At 42.7% G+C, this 27,153-nt stretch overlaps 1 protein-coding gene across 1 annotated transcript; it reads right to left on the reverse strand.

Annotated features, from left to right (window-relative positions):
* On the reverse strand, positions 1–26,865 carry ATG14 (autophagy related 14). The gene is made up of 10 exons (XM_067554826.1): positions 26,624–26,865; positions 13,444–13,506; positions 13,269–13,311; positions 11,680–11,761; positions 8,362–8,599; positions 7,346–7,575; positions 6,753–6,870; positions 5,743–5,833; positions 5,549–5,634; positions 1–3,233 (listed from the first exon to the last, which is right to left on the reverse strand). The coding sequence occupies exons 1-10, from the start codon at positions 26,863–26,865 to the stop codon at positions 2,927–2,929; spliced, it is 1,500 nt and encodes a 499-aa protein (XP_067410927.1). The 3' UTR covers positions 1–2,926.
* Positions 26,866–27,153: the final 288 nt, after the last annotated feature.

A 27,153-nucleotide genomic window follows, 5' to 3' on the forward strand; every position in this document is an offset into this window, starting at 1 on the left:
TTACTGTTAAAGATTTATTGCAGTAATACAATAAAATTTAGATAAACATCTGTGTTTAGTTACACCCAGTCTGGAAGTTGCTGAGGAAGGCCCTCGCTTTTCAAAAGAGATTAGTGATTTTTAGGTGCATCTGAAGGGGGCCTGGTTTTCAGCTGATGGGTTCTTAGCACTGTCCCTAAAAACCTTGGGTTGGGCACCTAAGATCACTAATCGCTTTCAAAAATCATGGCCTATCTGGAAATACCTGCATTCACGCTACTGCAAATCATTCTGTAAACTCTCCAGTGGCTGTCTTCAAATAGAATATGCATAATTGAAGGGTGCTTCCCCCCTCACATACCCTGGAAGAAAATCTATAAACTAATCCAGTCAAGTGAACTCAAGTTCTGGACACATACCATTTTTTCCCCTTAACTACACATGTGCAAAACACTTTTTTCTTTTTTTTTTTTTCTTTTTTTAGAAAAAAATTCTGTATTCTGTTACAAAAGCATTTCTTGAAAGGATATTATATCCCCATCTCATTTTAACAACCTATTGGTGCCCTTGTGCACTTTGAGTGAAATGACATTTGCAAAGAAATTTTAAAATATGGAAAATGATGTTTATGAAGGTCTATGGCTTAAAGATTTGTTGTGAAGTACCCAATTAATTTTAGTGTATAAAACTGAATTTCTTGCATTTACATGAAAAGAATTTTAATAAAAAGCACATAAAACAGTGGTAGAAATGTGTACACAAAAGGAAATTTACATGGTGGGGTCCAGTGCAAAATAAATGGAGAACTGAGTAGTGTCAAAGGTGACACTAATAGCCCAGAATACAGTACTTGTGAGCACGTGCTGGTTGCTCACACACATCAAGGGATCTGATCAGTTGCGACTAGTAAAGTGCCTTTACTTAACCAGTAACAGAATCCTAGCTCCCCCCCCGGCCTTGGAACAAGTTCTATTTTTATCCTCTGCAGGAGTCTCTAAGGACCTAGCATAGTCTTAATTCAGACTATATTAGACCAAGATTCTTGACTAGTCTATTAACTCAACTGTTCCCTTTCCCAAAATGAACCCAAGTCTTGGGTTTTAACCAAAGCAGCTGTATTGACTGAGGATAAATCCCATCTAAAAGTTTACGTTCCAACATTATGGATTTAAGGGTCTTTGGTTTAAAAAAAATAAAAAATAAAAATAAAATCCCCCAAAGTCACAAGATAGGAAAAAATAAGAGGAAACCCATAACCAAGGCTTCCGTGTTGCATCCGCACCCCTGAGGCCACATGGAAAGAGCTGCCATACAAAGGAGGGAAAAGGGATAGAGAAGAGCTTGTGATTAACCCAAGGACACCCAAAGAACCTGTCATTGTGTGTAAATCTGCTTGGCCTCCAGAGCAGAGACGTTGCCCTTCTTACAGCTCCTTGCTGGAACTATGTGAGCCAGCACTCAGACTGGCATCAAAGGAAGTCACATCTCTCATTATTCCAGTTAGAGGGAAAATCACTACATAGGGAAAGGAAGAGTGAGGTGAGCAAGCCCCAGAACCAACATCTGACACACGCAGAGGTGACCAAGTAATCCCACATGAGCATTAGCTCACTGCAATCTAACCACCTGTTTGCACAGGAAAGAAGTGTCACCCTAAAAGAATTATAGACCCGAGTGGCTGAGATCTTCCATTGGAAGGGCAGGAGAGAACATGTTTTTATGCCATTTACCCCATGATGAAGTAAAGTCATCTCAGATGGATACAATGTAAACCATGTGTTTCTGAAGCCTTGCTGAGAAAAAACATTTTTAAGCACAGTAATACATATCTGCAAGACAGGAGGCAGCAGAGCGGTGCTTACAAATGAAAGCGTCTGTCCGTACCACACCTTCCTGTGGTTTTACAAACAGCCTGACTGTGGTAGCCAGCATTTCTGCAGTGAAATGAAATGTACTTCTCAGCATTTAGAGAGCAAGAAAAGCCCTCTCCCCACCATACACACAATAAAATAGATTTTCAAATGCACGTAGTGTGAAGAACACACAACTTCATTAAACTAGCTTGAAATGAAACTTAGCCACTCTTGAACATTACAACACGGTGGTGTTGTAATTGGGATATTATTGCAGCAATGCGATCCTTCTGCACTGACGAATGCGGGTCCAGTTAAGAGAATGTCCAGTGTTTCTTTGGTGTGTGGTGTTCATAGTAAAAACCCTGGGTGCTTTGAACAGCACAACATGAAACTTTTAGACAACCTACCAATGAAAACAGAATGAAATGAACCGGTTTTCTACTGGAAGAGCATAACCCACAACCAAATTTTAAAAAAGCAATCAGCTTTGTAAGTTACCATCCATGCTGCTTTCTGTGTATTAAAAATATGGCAACAAAGATGAGAAACCACATTAAAAAATGCAAAATGTTCATATCCTGAATGAGCAAAGTATGATTTAGAAATGTACATTTGTGCTGTAAGGTTTCTATGCATTACGTGACACAGATCTAAACACACACAAACAAAACCCCGTAGGGAGTTTAACCAAATGTGAATCGTGTGTGTTTGCACCACTGTCCAATCTGAATTTTTAGCAGCTTTCTCCCTATCCTTGCCTCTCATCGAAGTATTCCAAATCTATTTCTTCTTTAGGAAGTAAAAATTCAGAAACTGCTGCGGGCTCCTTTTCTTCAATACCCAACAATGCAAACAGAGCTCAGAGACACCAAGTGCCCTGATGGAATAAGTCAGATGTGTATATCTAGCTAATTTACAAAATGTCACCATCACAGTCATCGTGGGTAAATAAAAAGGTTCTTCTGGTTTACAAAATTAAAGTCTGACCTTTTGTGTTCCAGGCACTACTTAACTCAATAGGTAAGGTTTACTACAGCATTGGTGGGGGAGATATTCCTTCTGCAAGGCCTGTTTTTCTTCCTACGTGCTCGTTAACGGTGTCCAGTGTACGCCTTGAACCAGGACGTCACAGAGGCTGCAGCAGAAGAGATCATTCCACCCGCGCTGCTGCTGGCGATCGGCTGGGAAGCCTGAGTGCTCTGGCTCTGCAGCATCTCTACTGGCTGGGAGGGGATATCGCAGAATCGAGGGCTTGGCAGATTCTCCCAGTCTGTCCCTAGGTCAGTCTCCTCATCGCTGACATGCTCCTCTCCACTCTCATCCGTTTCACCAGCACCACTGGGTTCCACAAACTCCATGGAGTCTTCAAGATCAGCACTAATTTCAAATGGCCCAGACCTGTGAACACAGCGACACAATGCCATCAGCCCCCTCAGTGGAAAAATGGCAGAGGAACGACAGCTTGGCTACACTGGGCAGAAGATCAAGATCAAGGCCAAGTCCAGCTAACCTCTGTCAGAGAGTGTAAATCAGCTACATTACACCGTTACATCTCTCTCTCAGCTGGCTGAAAGAAATACTCAGTGGTGACAATGCGTGCTGTGCAAATGGTAAGTGAAGGCAGTTGATCTGGAACATGATATTGAAGTTTTGATCGACAGAGCAATGAAGGGGGAGGAATTTCTAACCATGCTCGGCTTTGACTTTGAAATATTAAATAAAGCTGCAGAGTAATTATTGACTGATGGCCATGATGGTGGAAGTCTCCGACTGCTACAGAACAGCTGTTAATTTTTAAAGCTAGCTCAGTATAAAATTAAATCTATCGGGATGTGTCCAAGATGAAATTATCCATTGTGGGCTTCCACCATGTACAAGATCCAGGACAAACTCATAGGTGGAACTTAGGGTCCCTTATTTGTTATTCAATATGTATTTGCTCAGTAGTTTTGCAGCCTGATTGTACTGTTCTGTGCTGCCACGCAAGAAGCATGAGTTTGTTTTCTGCCCTGATTTTGACCTGAGAAGACCAGGAATGGCCCTCCAACTCCCATCTCCTGCCTGGTGTGCACAGGGCATCCAATAGCACAGGCACCTTAACCCTGGCATTTCCTAATGATCAATTCTTCACAACCTTAATGTTCTTTTAATGTAGTTTCTTTTAAACAATTTCCTGGATTTTTAAAAAATAAACTTAACCCCCCCCCCCACACACACACACAAATTCCATCATGTGGCAGCACGTTGACTCCTCAAGGTTCATCAGCAAGGTTACATCTCTCAATCTTCTTTGTGATAAACTAAGCAGATTGGTATCTTTGTTTCTCTCATTTTAAGGCATTTTCTAAAGCCTTCAGATAACTTTTTGGCTATTTTCTGCACTCTATCCAATTCTACAACATCCTTTAAAAATGCGGACACCAGAACTCTACATGTGGTATTCAAGTGTTGATCTCACCAATGTTGTATAGATAAAATCAACTGTCTACTCCTGTTCACTACCTCTGCAGTTTATATAACCAAAGAACGTATTAGCCTTTTTTGACGCAGCCTGGCACTGGGAGCTCTCATATTCAGTTATTTGTCCACTCTGACCCCTAAAATCATTTTCAGGGTCACTGCTTTCCAAGATACAGTCCCCCACTCTGTAGTATCATCTGTGTTCCTTATTCCTAGATATGTCAGGGCACACGTTTCCTAATGAGTTCAGATTGCACAGAAGAATGAAGAGGGACTTTTGAAGTCTGGTTCTCTGAATACTAGAACTGAAGCATCCATAACATACAAATAAAACCAGAGTGACTTTGAATGGGCCAAATATAATTTTCTTTTATCTCAATCATACTAAAGATTTTTAGATAAGAAACAGTCTGTATATCAGAATGGAGTGGAAAAAATATACAGACATCAGAAAAATCAGCCTGGTTGGGGGAAAAAAACAACATTACGATTAAATAATATTTGTAAAATGTACCCCTTCCTTAATCGCTTTATGAACAGATTATCCCAACAGGAAATCAACTCTGCTTGCTTCCTTATATTTAAACTGTAAAAAAGGAAAAATACAAAACCTAGCACGTACAGTCTACAGTGATTTGATGTTCTCTGCAACACTTGCTACGTTAATGGAAGAAGTTGTTTTATAGGAAAAAAAAACTCATTAGAAGTTGAAGACATTACTTTTCAAAACTTGGCCTCTGGTTGCAGGATGCACTGACGTTGCAAAACTTGCTTGAGTGTCAGGTGGTGTTTGTATAGGGCTTGAGTTTTTATTGCTGGATGGGATGGAGGGGGCAGGGAGAGGGGATCACATAGGGTCAAATCCTGGAGCCCTCCAAAGTGGAAGGAATCCTTCCCTCTCTGGCATGAAGTGACAGCAGAGCCACTGGGGAGAATGACAAGGTGGATCCATGTAGTGGCAGATCCTCTAGCTAAGCCCGGCCAAGTGCTGAAGCACAGAGAACAGAGTTCTATGACACACAGGTTTCCCAACCAGGCTCCCAAATGCGATCCTTCCCCTCTTCCACACTGGAACCATCTTGACTGTCACATAGGAACCCCTCTGGTTTGCTGGATCAGCACCTTCCACAGCTTCAGAGTAGGGGCAGGATCAGCCCCTTATAATGATACTGACCATGATGAAAGACAAACCTTTAGAATTTAAAAAGAAATTCTACATTGTGGAGACAAGACACAAGTGTTCCTTCTATTACCTGCCCAGGTTTTCAGTGTCTGGACTGACCAGGTACATGAGGTTCCTGAGCGTATGGAGGGGATGCAACAGATCTAAATTTACATGCTAGAAAAAGGGAGAGAGAGAAAAAAAATCTCTAGTTATTGGAGGATCCTTATAACTGCAGTTATTTTAAAATGTGTTCAGAAGTATCTCAATATGTATTCACCATACCTGAGAAAAACAAAGATAAAGGATATTGGCATTCAGCTTCTTCACTGCCCGAGTAAACTTCCGCCTGCTGAGGTTCTCTCCACAGAACTCGCTGTTAGAAAAACACACATACAGAGAAAATATGTTGATGCTGTCTCGAGTCAGTAACTTGAGCTCTATTTCATAGCACTCTCCCTTGGCTAATCAACACATGCTTACAGAAAAACATTTCCATGTTAAACATTTGTTTAAATCAATCATAGCACCTGTGTCTAGAACATTTCTGATCCCACATAGCTTCTTGCAAGCTCACTCATTTTTACCAGACCATACCCATTTTGGGCCAATTTCTGCTCACCTTATTCCTGTGAATAGCGCCATTTGGCTTCAACAGGGGCACATTAGGGGAACAGAATTTGGAACCAGAAAGGCCCATTATAGTCAGAGTTTCTCTTAGCTGTCTAAACCTCTGGCTTTAAATACTGAAAGTCTCTAAAGCTATTGGTTCAGACCCCTGTAGGACCGACTGAGCCCTCACCGGCCTTTGTAGATAAACTGAACTTCAGCGTGCTGGATATGGAGCCCATCTGCTCTGCATAGACATTAAAGACCCAGTGGCACTTCTAATAAAATTTGGGGTTGGAATTGTGCTTCCCATTGGTTTGGCTCTCCATCGCAGAGATAGCCGCATTGTAGCGGTGCAGTGCATATTTTACATGTCCATGCTGCAGCCCTCACTCAACATGGCGAGTATGTAGTCCCCTGATTAAGTTGTTGAATTGGGCCATAGTTCCGTGAAGCTCTGTGGGTTCCTTTAGGATATGAAGTGTTATATTAATCCTAGGTCATATTTCATTCCTAAATTGAGGTCACTGAATACTTATACTACAAAAATGTAAACGTAAAGCCATAACAAAACAGCCAGCCCAGATAACGGCTTCTTGTAGGATATGCTCATAGAACAAGACCCAACTAAAGTCAGCTCAAAATGGGTCAGCGATTCAGCTTCTTAAAAACATGGAATCACTTGCCTGTTACACAACTTCTTGGGGAGATTTACATCAAGTATATGAGACAAAATGTTAACAAGTTGAGTTGCATAGCACAATGCAGCACTGATGGTATAGGCAGGATTATTATGCTCCATATCTAAAAGAAATAAAGAAATCATTCAAATATAGCTTAATCAAACCCAGGTGGATCTGTTAATGAAATCGACCCAAGACAGCGTCGTTTATCAGTATTCAGAGCCTTGGGAATCGAGTAGTCAGTCACAACAAGGCTGCCAGGAGTTGGTGGAAAACAGTAATTCTTGGAATAATTGTTACATTTGCTTTACAGCATGTAAATCCTGTTAAGACTGTTGTTAACAACTGACATTGTTTCTCTTCTACTATATTTCTGTATTATGTATCTCACAAGTGTTTCCCCACCAAAAGAGAATCACAAAGCGTTTGATCCCTTCATCTCTGTAGGACTTCATCTCTTTAGGACTCATTTGCGGTTACACCACATAGCCTGTACAAAACAAACGAGTTCTCGGTCCTGATGTGCCTTCTGCTGGCTACAAGAGTTCTAAAAACAGCTAGATCACTGAGGAAGTCAACAGGACCTTGCTTCTTACCTGGTCCTTGTGTCGTTTTTTTCTCTTCAACCCAATTGTAATAAGCTGAATAGTCTCCATTATTAGGGAGACTTATCCAAGGCCCTGCAATGCTGATGCTGGTGTCCCCATTGTGGTCATCACACACCCATCTCCCAGAGAGATACGTAGTTCTCCTGGCTTCCGCAAGCTTGCTCACAGTGCTAGAGGTCATGACATTGTCACTCTCAGAAGAAACATCTGCAGGGTCTCTGAAACAACACAGTTATGAAGGGTTTTCAGAGCTCTTTAAAACACAGGCAATGTGCTTGGCAGCCATTAGCCGCATGTTAAAGACAGCAAAATTCCTGAAACCCTAACATGCAAAAATCTCCACTACCAGGATTATTTTTCTTGGCATCTTCTGATCAAACATACTAGTTTTTTGGGGGTTTTTTTAAAGTCTTTCCAGGATGTTTTATTTGATGCAGCTATAAAGTTTCCTTTTATGTAATTTCAACTTTCCTTATTTTGTTCCGTGTGGTAAAGGAATGTATCCACTGTAACAAACAAAATAAAACTCTTCGAGTGAATAGGGGAACTTATAGCAGCCAGCTTTGTAAAGGCCATGCTGGTGGTTCGTCAGCCCAGCCCTGGCTCCACTTCAGCATGTCACTTAAGTATGTGCCTGACTAATTACAAGAGTCCTCTCATTGATGTTAATGGAGTTATTCAAGTCCTAAAAGTTGGACACATGGTTAAATACTTTGCTGAATTGGGGCCTATGTGATGATTTCCTATGCATACACTAAGGAGGGGGAAGGGTCCATAACTGGACATGTACTGAAATATACAAAAAGTTGTTTTGAAAAGATAGGAGTTTAGAACGTAAAATTAGAAAATCGTGTTAAAATTAAGTGTACAATCCACTAACTGTTTATATCCCTAATATGCCAGTATGTTTTATTAGGACCACAAGATACAGACCAACACTTGGAAAGCAAATCTATCAACTTGTGTTCAGTTTTCTGTCCTAAAAAAAAAGTTATATTCCATACCTCAGGCCAGTCTTCACTTCCTCAATGGGAAAAATGACAGACGTTAGCTCCAGTATGTGTGACCGCCGAAGATTTGCCAAGTGTTCGTGCTGGCTTCTCAAATCATAGTATTTTTTCTCCACCAGGTCTCCCAGCTTGCGGTTATGTCTCTGGATCTTCTCTTTCTTCTCCTGATGCCTCTGAGCCCTGCGGTAAAGCTTCTGGTTCTCGTCTTTAATTCTGAGAAGCCCCTCCGAGCCTATGAGAATAACCGCAGGCGTTATCTTTAGAAAATGAATGATGTAACTGTAGCTCACATGGAGGTTTTATTAGCATCACAGAGTTTCAGGCCAGAAGGGACCACCCAATCACCTAGTCTGACCTCCTGTATAGCACAGGCCACCACTGCCACCCAGCACCTGCGCACTAACCCAACAACCAAAATTACACCGAAATATTACAGCCCACAAGAAACTCAACTATTGTGTGCCACAGGCAGAGAATAGAAGGAAGTGAGGTGCACCAATGCCTGAGGCCTCTACAATGGCAAGGAACTGATTAAGTGAGATACACACAGATAATCCCAGCAAGTGAAACCCTTCCTGGTACTTATAGAAAACCAGATATATGGCAGCTTTATTTCAAATACTTTTCACCACTATTAACAGTCCCCCCTGCTAAGTGGAGTACTTCGAATTTGCCCTTATTAAATTTAATCCTTTTTATTTCAGACCATTTCTCCAGTTTGTCCAGATCATTTTGAATTTTAATCCTATCCTCCAAAACACTTGCAACCCCTCCCAGCTTGGTATCAACCACAAATTTTATAAGTGTCCTCTCTATGCCATTAGCTAAATCACTGAAGATATTGTTCAGAACCAGACCCAGAACTGATCCTTGCGGGACCCCGCTTGATATGCCCTTCCAGCTTGACTGTGAACCACTGATGATTGCTCTCTGGGAATGGTTTTCCAACCAGCTATACACCTACCTACTAGTAGATCCATCTAAGTTGTATTTCCCTTGTTCGTTTCTGAGAAGGTCATGCGAGACATCATCAAAAGTTTTACTCAAGTCAAGATATACCACATCTACCGCCTCCCCCCATCCACAAGGCTTGTTACCCTGTCAAAGAAAGCTTTTAGGTTGGTCTGACATGATTTGTTCTTGACAAATCCATGCTGACTGTTACTTATCACCTTATCATCTTGTAGGTGTTTGCAAGTTGATTGCTTAATTATTTGCTCCATTATCTTTCCAGGTACTCAAGTTAAGCTGACTGGTCTGTAATTTCCTGGGTTCTCCTTATTCCCCTTTTTTTATAGATTAGCATTATATTTACCCTTTTCCAGTCCTCTGGAATCTCACCTGTTTTCCATGACTTTTCAAAAATAATCGCTAATGGCTCTCAGATATCTCCTCAGTCAGCTCCATAAGTATTCTAGGATGCATTTTATCAGGCCCTGGTGACTTGAAGACATCTAACTTATCTAACTAATTTTCAACTTGTTCATTCCCTATTTTAGCCTCTGTTCCTATCTCATTTTCACTGGCATTATTAAGTTAAATGGCTAATTGCCACTAAATTTTTTTTGTGAAAACTGAAACAAAAAAAATAATTTAGCACTTCCGCCATTTCCACATTTTCTGTTATTGTCCCCCACAACCCATTGAGTAACGGGCCAACCTTGTTCTTGGTCTTCCTCTTGCTTCTAATGTATTCATAGAATGTTTCCTGTTACCCTTTATGTCTCTAGCTAATTTAATCTCATTTTGTGCCTTGGCCTTTCTAATTTTGTCCCTACATACTTGTGGTGTTTATTTATATTCATCCTTTGTAATTTCACCTAGTTTCCACTTTTTGTAGTATTCTTTTTTGAGTTTCAGATCACTGAAGATCTCCTGCTAAAGCCAGGATGTTCTCTTGCCACACTTCCTATCTTTCCGATGCAGTGGATAGTTTGCTCTTGTGCCCTTAAATAATCTCTTTGAAAAACCGCCAACTCTCTTGAACTGTTTTTCCCTTTAGACTGGCTTCCCAAGGGATCATGCCTACCAATTCCTTGAGTTTGCTATGAGTCTATCTGACATCTTGTGAGCCAGGTTTATATGATTAAAAAGTGTCCCCCAAATTATTTCAGACTAGCATGATGTCCCATGATTGCATTGCTTGACCAATGTAAACATAGCCACATTAGTCACTATCCCATAGAATGTGTGTCAGATATTTCAGCATCCCATGAGGCTTGCCATGCTGACTTCCCCTCATGGGCAGATGGTCCCCACAGATATTTGAAAAGATTATGGCCTGATATTTGGAGGCGCTGATCACCCCGGTCTATCACAGTCAACAGGAGAGACAGATGCTCAGCACCTCCGAAAATTCATGTTCATTTCAGAAAACTTTAAGAATTTCATGTTCCAAAGCCAAAACTACTTCAAGTTTCTAAAGTGGACGTGAGGACTCACTTCCATTCAGGAGGGATTCCAAGGTGGGTACTAGATTTCATTAATTGACCTCTGAATGAAATCCTCTGGGATCTGCATGCAAGCATAGGTGTCAAATTACTAATTTAGGAGTGACTATGCAATGAGATTATGTGTTAGTATGGGGCAGTGACTATGCGAACATGTTTTTTAATCCAAGCATGATGTGTGAGCTAAACATTTAGAGAAGTCTCGAGCAGATTAAAACTGAGCGTAGCACTCATAAATTTAAAGTGTTTCATGTTGTCTCCTGAAACCTGACATGCTGAAAATTGCCCATATTTGTGAAATCATTACAATGAAAAAACAATGAAAATTAAAGTGCAGCCCTTACTTTGGCAAAATCCCCTTTGACTACAGTGAGGGCTGAGCAGTAAGGGCATACAAGGCAGGCCTTCAGAATTTGGGTCCAAACCAGGCACCTGATGTGGGCTAATAATGTTCACCAATAACTACATGACATTTAGAGCAGCTGATGAGCTGTTTGATACTCTTTATCATAGTGGAAATGGTCAGGAGCACCAAGCTCTGCAGGCAGCCATTCTTAGAGATACAGCTGAAAGATGGATTTACTCCAATTAAGATGTCCCAGAATGCTTTTAACATCTACCCATCTGAATAATATCTCTCTACTTTAATTAAAACACAAAACAAAGATCACTCTCTGACTCCACTTCAAATAAACCCTTGTGCATTTTCCTCCCAAATGAAATCACACATCAGCTTTAAGAGGGGAGGGTTAGGAAAATTACTTTTTTCTTTTAAGCTGAAACTTAAATTTTACATTGGTTGATGCTCTCTCTTCAAAGCAATACAGGCATTACGATAGGTGGATACAGAGACACTGCTTACTTTTTGTCATTTCGTCATTCTCTTTGCCAATGGTTTGTTTCAGCTGCTCAATCCTCATCTTACACGACATTATTTTCCATCTCTGAAAGAGAACATGCAGTGATTGCACAATAAAAACTGACTTGAATCCATCACCTTGCAATTAACACCACCACTGGCAGCTACAACTCAGAAGTACTGTGATATTTTCAACAAGGTCAGATCTCAAGAATTTCAAAATTGTCTTATCTATGTATAGAAGAATGCCATAAGCAAAGAGAACATAAGAATGGCCATACTTGGTCAGACAAATGGTCCATCTAGCCCAGTATCCTGTCTTCCAACAGTGACCAATGCCAGGTGCTTCAGAGGGAATGAACAGAACAGGTCATCATCAAGTGATCCATCCCCTGTTGCCCATTCCCAGCTTCTGGCAAGAGAGACTAGGGACACTTCCGAACATAGTTTTGCATCCTTGCCCATCCTGGCCAATAGCCATTTGTGGAGTTATCCTCCATGATCTTATCTATATCTTTTTAAAACCCTGTTATAGTCTTGGCCTTCACAACATCCCCCGGCAAGGAGTTCCACAGGTTGACTGCACGTTGTGTGAAAAAATACTTGCCTATTAATTTCATTTGGTGACCCCTAGTTCTTGTGTTATGAGGAGTAAATAACATTTTCTTATTTACTTTCTCCACATCAGTCATGATTTTATAGACCTCTATCATATCCTTCACTTAGTCGTCTCTTTTCCAAGATGAAAAGTCCCATTAATCTCTCCTCAAATGGAAGCTGTTCCATAACCCAAATAATTTTTGTTACCCCTTTACCTTTACCAATACCAATCTTTTTAGAGATGGGGCGACCAGATCTGCATGTGTGGGTGTACCATGGATTTATAAAGAGGCAATACGATATTTTCTGTCTTATTATTTATCCCTTTCCTAATGATTCCCAACATTCTGTTAGCTTTTTTGACTGCTGTTGCACATTAAGCGGATGTTTTCAGAGAACGATCCACAATGACTCCAAGATCTCTGTCTTCCGTGCTAACAGCTAATTTAGACCCCATCATTTTATATGTATATTTGGGATTATGTTTTCCAATGTGCACACTTTGCACTGATCACCATTGAATTTCATCTGCCATTGTTGTCCAGTCACCCAGTTTTGTGAGATCCCTTTGTAACTCTTCGCAGTCAACTTTAGACTTAACTATCTGCAAATTTTGCCACCTCGCTGTTTACCCCTTTTCCCAGATCATTTATGAATATGTTGAACAGTACTGGTCCCAGTACAGATCCCTACAGGACACCATTCATTCTGAAAACTTACCATTTATTCCTACCCTTTGCTTCCTATCTTTTAACCAGCTACTGATCCAAAAGAGGACCTTTCCTCTTATCCCCTCCTACAGTAAAGTAAGGCAAAACCAAGGGTAGAAACTGGTAGTTTGGAAAATTGTGCGTGTGCAAAAAGCAATTTGTTTTGTTAGGATCACGCTTTTCAGGTAGGCAGCACATCACCATCCCCAAGTTAAAATGAAAATTTGCAAGATCTAGGAATACAAAGAGTTAGAACACTACTGAAGACTTCAAATAACTCACCAGCTGATCAGTTATCCTTTTCCCTTCCATAGCCTTTAAAACACTGCGGAAAAAAGATCACAATTGAAAATTAGCTGACAATCATGAGGAAAATACAAGAGGCTAGAGAATGTTTTATCTAAAATTGTTATAATTAACCAATAACAACACTACCAAAAACTAAACTATAACTTACTGATTTTGGAATTCACTCTGTTTGTTTTTAAGATGCTTTAACCTCTCTTTCTTGTCTAAAAACCTGTAAGAGAATAGAGTAATCTGTTTATTGATATTATGAATAAAATATTTTATACAATGAGATAATGCAAGGTCTCTCAAACATTAAGAGTCCTGAAGTGTAAGAGCATCTAAATCCCAATTGTCTGTCTTAATCTCAAGAAGTTATGGTTAAATTCATATGAAATCTTACAGAATTCTGAGTGTGTCTACTCTGCAATCATAAGGTGCAACTGCCAGTTTGTGTAGACATATCTGAGCTAGCTCTAATCTAGCTAGCTGGGGTGTTTGCAGCAGTGAAGCTGCAGGGGCAGTGCATGCTTCAGCATGGGTTTTACAAGCTTGCCTGGAACCTTGGGTAATTATTTGTCAGGTTGGCCAACACTACCACCCCGGGTTGCGGTCAGGTTGTACAACCCACTCTGACGTGTGTGCTGCTGTAGTTTCACTACTTCAGTATCCGAGGTAGCTGGGTGAAAGGCTGGCACAAGCTGCAATCACACCCAGTGACTGCAGTGTAGACATCCCCTAGGACACTCCTCTCACAGTAATATGAGCAGAGCCTCTACACTGCAGAAACATCTGCTAGTTTTCCATTAAGCTTTATCAGTATTATTCTTAACCGCCACTATTCTCAAAGGCTTACAACTCATCAGTAAGTTTTGTTTAAAAACGTCATTCAAATGTCAAAATCATTTAAGGTATAAATGGAATTCAAAAAATCCACTGATTCTTAAGGTTTAAACTTTAAAAAGTACCATTTTATAGGCCTTTAGTAAATCAATTAAGTCTATTCTGATATTAAAAGGCTATATAGGACAAGCAAATTTTCATACATTATGCCTTAAATTTTCTCCCTTCTATTTTTTATACACACGACTGTAATGACACACTCACTGGCACATGGTATTGTTTGACAAATTAGCCAATAATGGCTCAAAAGGAGGTGGTATAGTTTCAAGGGTTATATCATGTCACATGTTAATATAACTATTCACCTCTGCAGACCTAGATCCAAATCTGCTCGTAATCGCTAGTGGACATCAGTAGCCATCACAAAGCCACCACCCAACTCCCAAACAGAGCTCCCCTTAGCCTGAAATCTTGGGTCTCTGAACCTCCAAGAACTCCTTGGAATAGATTTATTTTAGATTCATCTTCTTATGTTTTCATCCCGCAGGCACACTACTGTGCTTCTATTCTGTTTCATGTGCCAAAAAGTGTAGGGACATACATTTAAAGAAAGCAGCAAATAAGGTGCCTACAACAATGCATTAAGACACAGACCCGGCAGTTAACACAACAACTAAAACAGCGAGTTAATTAAAATGGGGGGGAGGGGGAGCTTAATCCCTTTAGTATGCTGTTAGTGGTGCAGATACTGGACTTATTCCCTGATGTGTTTTGCCAAACGGGCACCATACGCTAGCATTCTAGGAGTTAATCTGAAGAGAATCATCTAGAAGATCAAGTTTTCATGTGGAAGGTGCAAGACTTTAATATTTTCACCTTATTCGATGCCCCTCTTACCCCTTCCGCCTGCCTCATTTATTTCAGGTAGTCAAACTTTTGCACAGCAAGGACCTCTATTCATCATTGGTGAGGCCTCATTTGGAGTACCATGTCCAGTTTTGGGCCCCCTACTACAGGAAGGATGTGGACAGATTGGAGAGAGTCCAGCGGAGGGCAACAAAAATGATTAAGGGGGTGGAGCACAAGACTTATGAGAAGAGGCTGAGGGAACTAGGCTTGTTTAGCCTGCGGAAGAGAAGAATGAGAGGGGATTTGACAGCAGCCTTCAACTACCTGAAAGGGGGTTCCAGGGAGGATGGAGCTAGGCTGTTCTCAGTGGTAGCAGATGGCAGAACTAGGAGCAATGGTCTCAAGTTGCAGTGGGGAAGGTCCAGGTTGGATATTAGGAAAAACGTTTTCACTAGGAGGGTGGTGAAGCACTGGAATGGGTTACGTAGGGAGATGGTGGAATCTCCATTCCCTTAGAGGTTTTTAAGGTGTGGCTTGACAAAGCCCTGGCTGGGATGGTTTAGTTGGGGTTGGTCCTGCTTTGAGCAGTGGATTGGACTAGATACCTCCTGAGGTCCCTTCCAACCCTGATCTTCTATGATTCTATGATCTCCTCTTAATAGAGATATGTGGCCCAGGCCATCTCCCCTCCCACTTGTGATAGTATACATCCCTATGACAACTTCAACAAACAAATACATGGAAAAGTGATATTGCTCAACTCGTAATGTAGTTTAGCTGTCTTTGGAGCAAGCTTCTCTGGGTCTCTTCTCCTCTCACCCTGCATATGCTTCTCTGACACTGAGTTCCTTTCTCTGCACACAGTATCCAGCCTTTTCCTGCTCCTCTGCTATACTGCCTGACTGCCTCATTCCCTTCTCCCTTAGATATTCTTCTCTAGTTGGCTGGTACCTTCATTCTTACTGATGTATCCAGACCTGAGGGAGGTTCCTGCCTCCTCTCCTGCTCCTCCTTCTCCACAGCCCTCATCATCGGCTATCCCTCGATATGAGGATGATGTCTGCTGGGGGGAAGTCACTGATAGACTTCAGATGCTTGAGGAATCCAATTCGTGCTCTATAGATTTTTCCACATATATGACAGGTGGTTGCTTGGAGAGAGCACAATTGCTGGCTGGGATGCTGTACATTTTCCTTCCTTCTCTGCTGCTTCCTAGCCTTGTGAGCAAGGCGATTTTCTTCAAAACGGGCTGAGGCTTGATGTATGGTGTGACACTACTTTAATCTATTGTCAGCCAGCTCTGACCAATTCATGGGGTCAATTTCTCCCTTCTTAAGATATTTTTTCAAGGTGTCCTTGAAGCGTTTCCTCTATCCCCCCAGGTCCTCTTATCATGACTAAGTTGAGAAAAGAGGACTTGCTTCAGAAGATGAGTATCAGCCAGCCACCCACCATGACCAGCCCAGAGAAGTTGATGTTTCATAATCTTCGCCTCAACGCTGGTGATGTTTGCTGCAGACAGAACGCTGGCATTGGTGCGACAGTCTTCCCATCTGATATGGAGAATCTTCCTGAGGCAACACTGCTGGTATCATGCCAGATGCTTAAAATGGCTTCGATATATCACCCATATCTCGCACCCATAAAGAAAAGTGGGGATGACTACTGTCTTGTAAACCCGGATCTTCGTTTCCACCCACAAATCTATGTCAATAAACACACGACGGAGCAACTTTCCAAAGGATGCGCTGGCACAATGGATCCTATGTTTGATCGCCACATCAAGATTGGTTGTCTAGGAGAGGTGGCTATCAAGGTAAGGGAAATGCTCAACTTTTTCCAGGGCTTCCACCATCGATGACAATGTGTGTGTGAAGGGGTGCAACTTGTGCTGGGGCAGGCTGGTGGAGCACCTCAGTCTTCCCAATGTTGAGGGAGAGTCCTAGGCTATGATAGGCACCCGAGAAAATATCTAGGGTGGATTGCAAGTCAGCCTCAGTGTGTGCGAGAATAACAAAGTCGTCAGCAGACTGAAGGTCGGTAACAACAGTGCTGGTGACCTAAGTTTTAGAATGGAGACGCCGCAGATTGAAAAGCGGGCCATCCATGTGATAATCAATCTCAATTACAGAGGAAAGGTGGTCACGAATAAGAATCAAGATTACATCAAGACAAATGGAGAAAAGGGTTGGGGTAATAACACAGCCCTGTTTAACACCAGTACAGATGGTGAACAGGTCTGCCTTTAACCCTTTACAGAGGACAGCGGCGGTCACTCCATCATGAAGCAGTCTGAGAACACAAATTAATTTCAATGGACAACCAAACTTAGACAGCACCTTTCATAACGCTTCCCGACTGATGGAATCAAAAGCCTTAGTTAGGTCAACAAATGCCATAAACAATGGCTGGTGGTGTTCTCTACACTTCTCTTGGATCTGTCATGAAACAAAAATCATGTCAGTGGTGCCCCGAGACAGTCAAACCATATTGGGATTCCAGAAGGGTGTCTTTGGCAAGAGGGAGATGGTTCAAAAGGACGTGATCACAGATCTTTCCAGCAATGGAGAGGAGGGCAATACCTCAGTAATTCCAACATACTGACTTGTCCCCTTTCTTAAAAATGGTCACAATGTTACCATTCTTTAGGTCAGGTGGAATTTTCTGATTAACCCAAATTCTAACCAGAAATTGACGAAGTTTTTGCATGAGTGTTATTCCACCTGCTTTGAAGTCCTCCTCAAAGATGCCATCTGGGCCTTGTGCCTTGTTTCTCATCTGAGTGATGGCACGCCAAACTTCCTCAGTAGATGGGGGGCCAGCAAGAGGTTCTATGACTGGATGCTGAGGAACAGATGCAATGGTGGCAGCTGAGACTTCAACAGAGTCTCAAAATGCTCCTTCCAACATTGCTTGAGAGCTATGTTGTCCTTAAGAAGGGTGGAGCTGTCCTGGGATTGCCAAGGAGTTATGCCGTTTGAACTTGGCCCGTAGATGGCTTTTGTTGCTTGGAAAAAAGCTTCGCACATCATGTTGATCAGCAAAACTCTGGATCTCCATGGTCAGGCCTGCCGACAGCAGTTCCAAGCCCCAGGACAGAACCATCAATGGCCCCGCCTCCCTAGAAAAGGATGGCTGAGGTATATGACCATGGCTGGCAGGTGAAGCTTCCCCTCAGGGAGGCTAGCTCTCCATGCCACCTCTTCTGCCCATGGCCCTGCTCATACTCCACCCCAGGTGTCCCCCCCTTCCCCAGTATGTCTCTTCCCCCCCGCTCAGTCCCCCTCCTCTCTTCCACACAACGCCTTCCCCCAGACAACGAATGACAGCGGGAGGGGGGGGGAGGGGCTGAGTGGGGGAGGAGAGGACGCACACGGTGAGTGATGGCAGGAGGGACATGGTGGTGGGGAGACCAAGCAAGGAAGGGAGTGTGTGGAAGAGAGGAGCGGGACCGAGGGGGGGGGAATGCAGCAGCGAGCGGGACAAATGGGGTAGAACTGTGGTGGGGCCACGTGTGGGAGGCGGGATGGGGAGCTAGCCTCCCTGAGGGGAAGCTTCACCAATCACCCATGGCCCTTTTAAAATCACCGGGGTCCTGGGCAATTGCCTCCTTTGCCCCCTCCCTCCCCAATCAGTGGGCCTGTCCATGGCCTTTGCTTGCCACCACTGATTTTTTTATGTCAAGCAGCCTCCTTTGAACTACAGCTTTAAGCCGATAAGTCTCTCGTTTTTCCTGGTTAGAGGGTTCATTTTGCCAAGCGCAAAATGCACCTTTCTTCTGATGAATAAAAGTGCTAGGATTTTCTTGCTGTTCTCATCAAACCAATCTTGATGGGAGTGAGTGGAATATCCAATCGATTCAGCACATGCCTTGTGAATAATGGTCTTAAGCGCCTCCCAATGTGATTGAATGTCATCAATGTTGTCAGGTAGGTCTGAGAGCCTTTCCATGAGGCGTTGTCAAAGAGTCTCCTGACTAGCGTGATTTTGAAGTGCCTTGATGTTAAATCTTTTCTGAATTCCTTTCAGTTGTTTGCGGTGTTGTGGGGCAAGCTGCATGTTCATGACTGATCTGACTAAAGAATGGTCTGTCCTGCAGTCATCCGTACCTCTCATGGCTCGTGTAATATCAACATCGGTAGGATCACGGGCTCTGATGATGACCTAGTCAAGAAGATGCCAGTGTTCGGAATGTGGATGTTTCCAAGTGGTCTTATATTTGTCCCTCTGTCTAAGGATGGTATTTGTGATAGGCAAATCATGCTCCACACATTTAGTGAGGAGAAGAATGCCATCAGAGTTAACTTTCCTCATGCCTTTTTTCCCAGTGGTGCCTTTCCAGAGTCCAGGATGTTGCCCAACTCTTGCATTGAAGTCACCCATGAGGATAAACTTGTCTTCCTTGGCTGTGGCAGTGAGAACTGCATCAAGAGCACAGCAGAACCGTTACTTGTTGTCTTCGTCATTGTCAAGTATGGGAGCACATGCACTAATGACTGTGGCATACTGGTTGTTATTAAGCTTAAGATGCAGAGTCAAGGAGACCTTGCCTTGAATCATTACCTTATTGTGGTGGAGAGGCTTGTGTCCCCCAATGACCCTGAGAACGAGGTCAGCTGGAATTCTGTACTCCTGGTAGAGTCACCCTTGGCAAACAGTTCTGAAGTGAGCTCCAGACAAAGCCTGGTGCAAACTTCTCAAGACCCCAATGGCAGAACAGGCATATTTGAGGACGTACGTCAGTTCTCTGTGGCTGTTAAAGTGGATGAGGGCTGCAGCAGGATGGAGACCTCCAGTTGTCTTGGACTTCCCTGCCACCGGGTCCAGGGTTCCTTCCTGTCAAGTTTTGTGAGATTGCCACCTGCACACTGGCTCCCCCTTGTTAAAAGATTTCATGCATAGGCCTCTGCCAAGGGTGTTAACATCTCCCACTAATGAAGTCCTGCAGTGATGGATGAGTGATAGTGGGGACAGGAGAAAATATCTCTGGGAATCCCTAGTCACAAATCTGCTCACAGGCAGCGGGCGTGTTAGTCATCGTGGGCCTGGACTTGTGGGACAGAGGTGCAATTGGGCAGGTGTGGCTGAGGCTAAGCAGTCCTTTTCAGCTCATCCTGAATGGGGAAGGGGCTATAAAAGGTCCACTAAACATAGGCTGTCTCAGCCCTCCTGGCTGGATGGCCATGTCCAGCAGGATCACTCTACCTACTGTCAGAACATATGAAGCAAACTAATGAAGTTTGCCCCTTGGAATGTTCACAGTCTCATGGAGTCCCCGAACTCTGATTGTCCTGAAAGAAGAACTGCCATAATAACTGGAAAACTTTCAAGATATGACATCAATATTGTTGCCTTAAATGAGACCTGTTGGGCAGATGAAGGTCAATTGAAAGAAGACGGAGGCGGCTATATCTTCTTTTGGAAAAGAAAGTCATCTGAAGAGAGGCATATTCATGGGGTTGGTTTTGCCATCAATAAGATTGCTAGCCAGCTTTTAGAACTTGCTATGGGTATTAATGAATGTCCACAGCCCTACCCCGAGTCAGAAGCTGCTAAGATGCCACCCCCCACATTCAGCTGTCTTGAGAGGCCGTCTTGCTTGCCTTTACACTGAAAAATCAGGAAACCTGCAGAAGCTTCTTGGAACGAAGGGAGGAACCAGCACCATGCATCCAGCCAGCTCTCCACGGACCACAGACCACAGTTTGGGAGCCACTGATTTATAGTAGTAAAGCAGTGGTCTCCTTACTGGCAACTTTTTACTAGTTTGAAGGGGGGGAGGGGGAAAATGTATAGGGTGTTTCCAGCATTGTAGCCAGGCTTCCACGCTAGTGACAGAGCTCACCTACACCTCACAATTCTGCCCTGGTCTAAATGTAAGCTAAGCACTCAAAGGATCAAAGACCAAGGGCAAGTTAACAGATTAGAATGGTGGGGTGTCTCTTTGCTTGACTACATGCATTTGATTTGAGAAAAATGGAACTGTAAGGCTTTCTTTAAAATGCCGAGGGTTGAGAGCTCACAGAATATAGCATAGATGTGGGTTTATACAGAGTTTATTCAGCATTCCTGCTGACAGACTGAAATGGTAAGACAGAGAGATAGGCAGCAGAAATGCTATTTAGTCAAACAAATATTTGTTAACCTCCAAGAAAAATATGGGAGGTGCTATGAAAGCTAGAGACAAATCATGATTTTGAGGAATGTGGCACAACAGGCATTCCAACTGCACAGCCCAGCACATTCATCCTTTCTGAACATTGCCAATCTACTAGTCATCATGAAAAATTACATGAAGTGCACTGGACCAGATTTACATTTACCCTGGAGAATTATACAGGCCTACTGTAACTCTGACTTTGGCTATAACCAAATGTAACTTTGCCCAAGGATACACTGCCCAGCAATCATGTAGAGAGGGGTTATGGAAATTCTGTATTTCTATAATCAGATTAACAGGTGATGGAAAAAAGGAAAATTGTGCTGAAAATCTGGCAAAACTCACTGCTCTAATCATGAGTTTCACTTTAGGAAAAAAGAAGCCAAATTGTTATGTATGTGGAACTAACGTCAGTTGTTACACGATAAGAGGGGAATGAATAAAACTGTAGATTACCACACACAAAGCCATCAGTAATGTCAAGTAGCTCACAGATATATTTAGCAGGTTTCTTCAAAACACAAATTCCCATCCCTTTAATACGTTCCTAATTATAAAGTATATAGAAGAAATCAGTTATACAGATACAACATTTTAGTGTAGAAGAAAACAAGTGTAACTTTGAATGAACAGTTAGAGATATTCCTATTTCATTTAACTGAGGAGATGTAGCGTATCTGAAGTCGTACATTAAATCTGTAAGCAAAAGAAGGTTTCTCTAGCTTCAAGTACCAACAGATAGGTCTCTCTAAGTATCTGTTCCTCTGAATTATTTCTCTAGATTCAGCAATCATTAGAAAAAAATAACTGTAAAAGAGCACTTATTAATTCGTTGCTTGCTGAACAGCAATGACAAAAGTGGAAATTGATAGGGATAGCTGTCACTATATCCATGTTATAATAAAAACCCACAAATCTTTACAAATATTGTATACATTTGACTGTATCCCTCTTCGTATGTCATTTTTCTTCAGAGCAGAGCTGATATTTTTGTATCTATCTGTATGGTGCCTAGCTTAATAGAGTCCCGATCCTGATTGGCAGCCACAGATATTATAAGCTCTGATCCTGCACAAACACATATATGCTTAACATTGTGTGTGCAAGTAGTCCCACTGAAGTGAGTAAAGTTAAGCATGTGCAGGTTTATAGGATAGGGGATATAGGATATAGTATTAAATAATTGATAGACTCTTTTTACGTCATAATCACTGAATTCCTTAATTATACCACTAACTTCTGACGTGGACAACATTTAATTCTTTGCCTCTATCTCAACTACTGGGAAATGTGCTCTCCTCTTGTTGCATGCATACTGGAAGAAGACTATACCTACCAGCCCATATTTAAAATGATAAAAGAAAAAAGCTTTTTTGTCCCAGTCCCAGCTTTTTTATATTTTCTACCAGATCCTGTAAGTTTCCAGAAAATAACAAATGAATACCGCCAGAATTGCTGTAATAAGAAAAAAAAATTTTTTTTAAAACAAACATACATTGCCCATCTTCTTTCCAAGTGACATAATGATATATTATTTGACAAGCTGGCAAACAACAATTCTAGGCTGCCAAATAGATAGTGTAAGATTAAAGGTCTCTTTTACCGGAAAGTAATGATCATTTAGTTTCCAAAACAATAGTCAGCTGGTTGACCTGTCAACTGATTAAAGGAACTGTATTTTGAATCAAGTCCAGTATGAATATTGACTGCCAGATCAGAATGGAATAACGTGCCATCTACTTTAGTTTCTTCCTTCTAACCATGGAAAACTCATTACCCACAAACATTCACTGTATCTAACCATAAACCATGACTTACAGAAAGTGTACTTGCTTAAGACACCCAAGTTAATTCTTGGCTTTGACATTTGTGATGTGTAAACAGAATTGCAAAGCACTATAGTATGTTTATAAAATGTACTCCGCAAAGTTATTTGAATGACTGGGTATGGTTCACTCCCAGAAAAATTAATCATCCATGCTCAAACGTAACATAAGGATGTTGGCATGGATTTCAAACATGTCACAAAGCCCAATGCAAATAATGGAAAGAATGATGTTGGTGTTTATATTACTGAAGGACTTCCGGACACACGAGTCTTAATTATGATTGTACTTTAGTAATTAACCTAAATAGAGCTTCAGTCTCACATGCAAAATTAGGAATGACAGTTCCTATCAAGGATAAGCATTATCTTCCATTGTGAGCTACCATTATACGTAATTTTTGCCAGATATATGAGCAACTTCAATCCTATTATAGTTTAGTGTATAATATACTCCAGCACAAAAAAGTCTAAAATGATATGAAGCTCACTGCTGGAATATAAAAAATGACTAATAGTTTATAATGCTAAATACTCTATAGAGTACAAGAAAACTAATAACAATTCAACAGTCTGGAATGAAGTGATAAATTTATTTTTAAGTTCTCCCCCTCCAACCCTTCCTCCCCAACAAAATACCCCACTAATGTGCTTAATCAATACAAACAGTGGGCCCAATCCTAATCCAGTTGAAAAGAATAGGAAAAGTGACACCAACTTCATTAAAAGCACGACTGAAACTTGTGTGAGGTACACTTCTCCTCTATTTCTCATTACATGGGTAAATCAATTTCAGAACGTAGGTTTACCCAAGTCATGCATGGGACTGATAGGACCAAGGCCAGGGCTATTTATGTGTCTTGTATAGCACTGAACAATTGCTGGGGCTAAACTAATCTAGGCACAACTGCAATATAGATAAATTAATAACTACTACTAATAATAAAAGCCAAAGGGACATGACTTGAAATCTAGTCAATTAAAAAAAAAAAAGTTAAGAGTACTTCCAGTGACTGCACTACTCTTGAGTATCTCTGCCAATTTATGTGATCACATTTTTCAAAATGTCTCTCCCCACACCATTGCTGTTTGTGGGAGTCTTTCACATGGCAAAAACTGAATATAAAGAGAAAATAATGAAAGAGATGATCCACAAAATGTTCTCAATTGCAGAAACTAAAATAAAAGACTACTTCTCTAAAATCTTTTGGTTAGTCAGGTAATGTATGACTTGTAACAATAGTAGGTAAAAATTTTCAGACAAAAATGTGATTTTTGGCAGTTGATGGCATCCCATTAATCTTAGAATAAGAAATAATGACAGGAAACACAAGAATTAAAGTTACGTTCATACCATTCTGTCTCCTGCTACAGAGGTGAATTCACATCAATGCTATGTAATGGATTAATATGAAGCTGTTATATGGTGGCCCTATGGCTACACAAATATGGGATCATGAACTCAGTATTTGTGTAATTAGACTGGACTTATCTAAAGGACAGCTGCCACTCAGAACCTTTGTGCACAGCAGTGAAACTTGAAAGTCATGCTGGTGCCTGGTAAAGCTTTGAGCAGACATAGGGGGTATTCAGAGCGTAAGACAGCTACAAAAAAATGGAGGCTGCTGGATGGGCAGAGTAGTGCGGACCTCTCCACTGATGCAACCAGAAGGCAATGAGAGAGAAGAGACAAAACTCCTTCTCATTTCCAGCAGCCAGAAGGACATAGCTCAAATTTATAAGGCTCTTTCTGGACAAAGGTGGATGAGAAAGATGAAGCCACAAGTAAGGTCCAGAGAAAGCATCATGGCAGAAATCTCAGCACCCATCATATCAAATGGGAATCGAAAGGACAGTTGGGCTTTTCAGTTGGTTCTGGAGCATCCAAAAGGGCCACCACCTTTTTTTTTCATAACTACTTCCAAAGAGTCACATATCCATTAAACCTCTCAAACATTAGTATTTATGGAGAAACAGCAGTCACTCTATAATAAAGGCTGCAACTCAGTTTCCTGGTCTTGATGCTAGGAAAAGGATAGGAGCCTCAAATGCCTCTTTAAGTTTCAGACTCTCAAAATGAGCTTATCATGGAAGCTGTGGGTAACCCCTAATAGCCTTAAACAAATGTTAGTTTTCCATCTATTTTTGGAAGGCTAAAATATAGTCAGTTTATAGCTCTATGGCACTAATAAAAGCAGAGATCAGACTAAAGTCCTGCAAGATGGTTAGCATGGGGCTCCCTGTACCCAAACAGACCCCACGGAATTCATTATGACTAAGCAGCAGATGGGTCCCATTATATGGATCAAGCCATAAGTGGACTTTTTAAATTTAAGTGCTATTGGAGACAGGGTCAATTTTAGCTACATGAAAGGTCCAGCATATGACTATGCAATAGTACAAATTTGGGTGAGTCAATATCTACAGAAAAAGTTTTACATTTAAAAAGTCAGTATAACATCCTGGATAAAGTTGGCACGGAGTTGCATTAATTTATTTTTAAGATCAGTAGGCTAAGAAGGGACACTAATTTTCGTGGCTATTCTTACACCAAATGTATTTGGTATCCTTGGGCCAAAAGTAATGATCCAGACATACAAACCTGTTCACCACCTTCCCAAAGTAGTTCAAGAAATCAGACTCAGCAGCTGTTAACGAAGCCTCAGTAAAATGACCATAAATATGGCAAGAGCACAGACGCCAAAAACAGGGACAATTCTTCAGACAGACCGTGCTGTGCAGACTATTTATTAGGCCTATCAGATGGTCATCTTGTAGCAGGTAGGATACCTCAGTAGTTGAAAATATATTATGGAAGGGCAGAGTTAAATCAGGACATTCAAATAACCTTGCCACCCATCCAGCTCTTTGGAAGAAGGAACTATTGGGTCTGATTTTTTGAGTAAGTGAATACTACATCTGGACAATTTTAAAACATATAAGATTGGAACTGTTTATGTGGAAAGGAATATGGCTTTCTCACACACACAAAAGATGTCTGTGATTTTTCAGATACTTGGTTAACACCAGTTTACGGCAGAATTTTGAAAGTTCATACGTATATGTGCATTTTTAAATATACCACGATACTTTTATGCCTCCCTCCCCCGGAATGTTTTTAAATATATTTCCGTTTCTCTGAGTCACACAATGGTTATGCCACAGCATTTGTTACCAGACGCATTTGTTGACCAATATTTCACAATCTCCCCAGCCCGCCGAGCCCAAGACCCCCAACGCCCCCTCAATTTTCCCAGATGGGGCGGGGGGGGGGGGGGAAGAGCGGTTACCCCCCCTCAACTGACTCTCCCATCACCTGGCTGGGGCAAAGAAGCTCAAGACCCCAGCTAGGGTGGGAAATGAAGAGTCCCCCCGCCCCCCAAAAAATCCCCCAACTCGGAGGAGGGAACTCAAGACCCCGGCCTGAGGGAAATCAGGACCCCCCCGGGTCTCCCCATCCCCCCGCCGGGAGGGGGTGCTTAGGACCGTCCCATCTCCCCGCCGGGAGGGGGGCTCAGACCCCAGCCCGGGAGTGGAAGGGGGGCTCAGGACCGTCCCATCTCCCCGCCGAGGGGGGGGGGCGACTCAGGACCGTCCCATCTCCCCGCCGGGGGGGGGCCTCAGGACCGTCCCATCTCCCCGCCGAGGCCGCGCGCGAGGCGCCGCCGCTACCTCTCGGCGTCGCGTCCGTCGAAGAAGACGAAATCGCCGCCGCGGACGCACTTGGCGCAGGTGAGGCGGCGGCGGGTGGTGTTGCACAGCGGGCACCGCTCCACCGCCACGTACAGCCCCTCGGCGTCCTCCTCGCCCAGCGACCCGGGCCCGGCCGCCGCCGCCGCCGCCGCCGCCGCCGCCAACCCGGGCCCCCGCCAGCCCGAGCCCGGCTGCGGCCAGCAGCCGCTGGGAGACGCCATGACGGGCCCTCCGCGCCGCCCCTCACGTGGGACTTTGTTTTCAAACAGGGGCATGCTGGGTAAAGGGGCGGGGGCTGAGCAGAGGGGCGGGGGGGAGGGACTGGAGGGGGAAGGCCTGGGAGGGGCGGGGAGTGAGGCAGGGGGCGGGGCAGGTTCTGGAGGGGGAGGAGAGGAGAGGAGGGGGCGAATGAGAGGCAAACTTGAGGGAAGGGTAGGGGGAGGGCAGAGAGCAGGGGGGGGGGGGAGAGTCCCTGAGGCAAGGGAGGGGGCTGGAAAGAGTGGGCTCAG

Source organism: Emydura macquarii, unplaced genomic scaffold (genome assembly GCF_026122565.2).
Source record: "Emydura macquarii macquarii isolate MOO-44397 ecotype Brisbane River unplaced genomic scaffold, CSIRO-AGI_Emac_v2 contig_1551, whole genome shotgun sequence".
NCBI lineage: Eukaryota > Metazoa > Chordata > Testudines > Chelidae > Emydura > Emydura macquarii.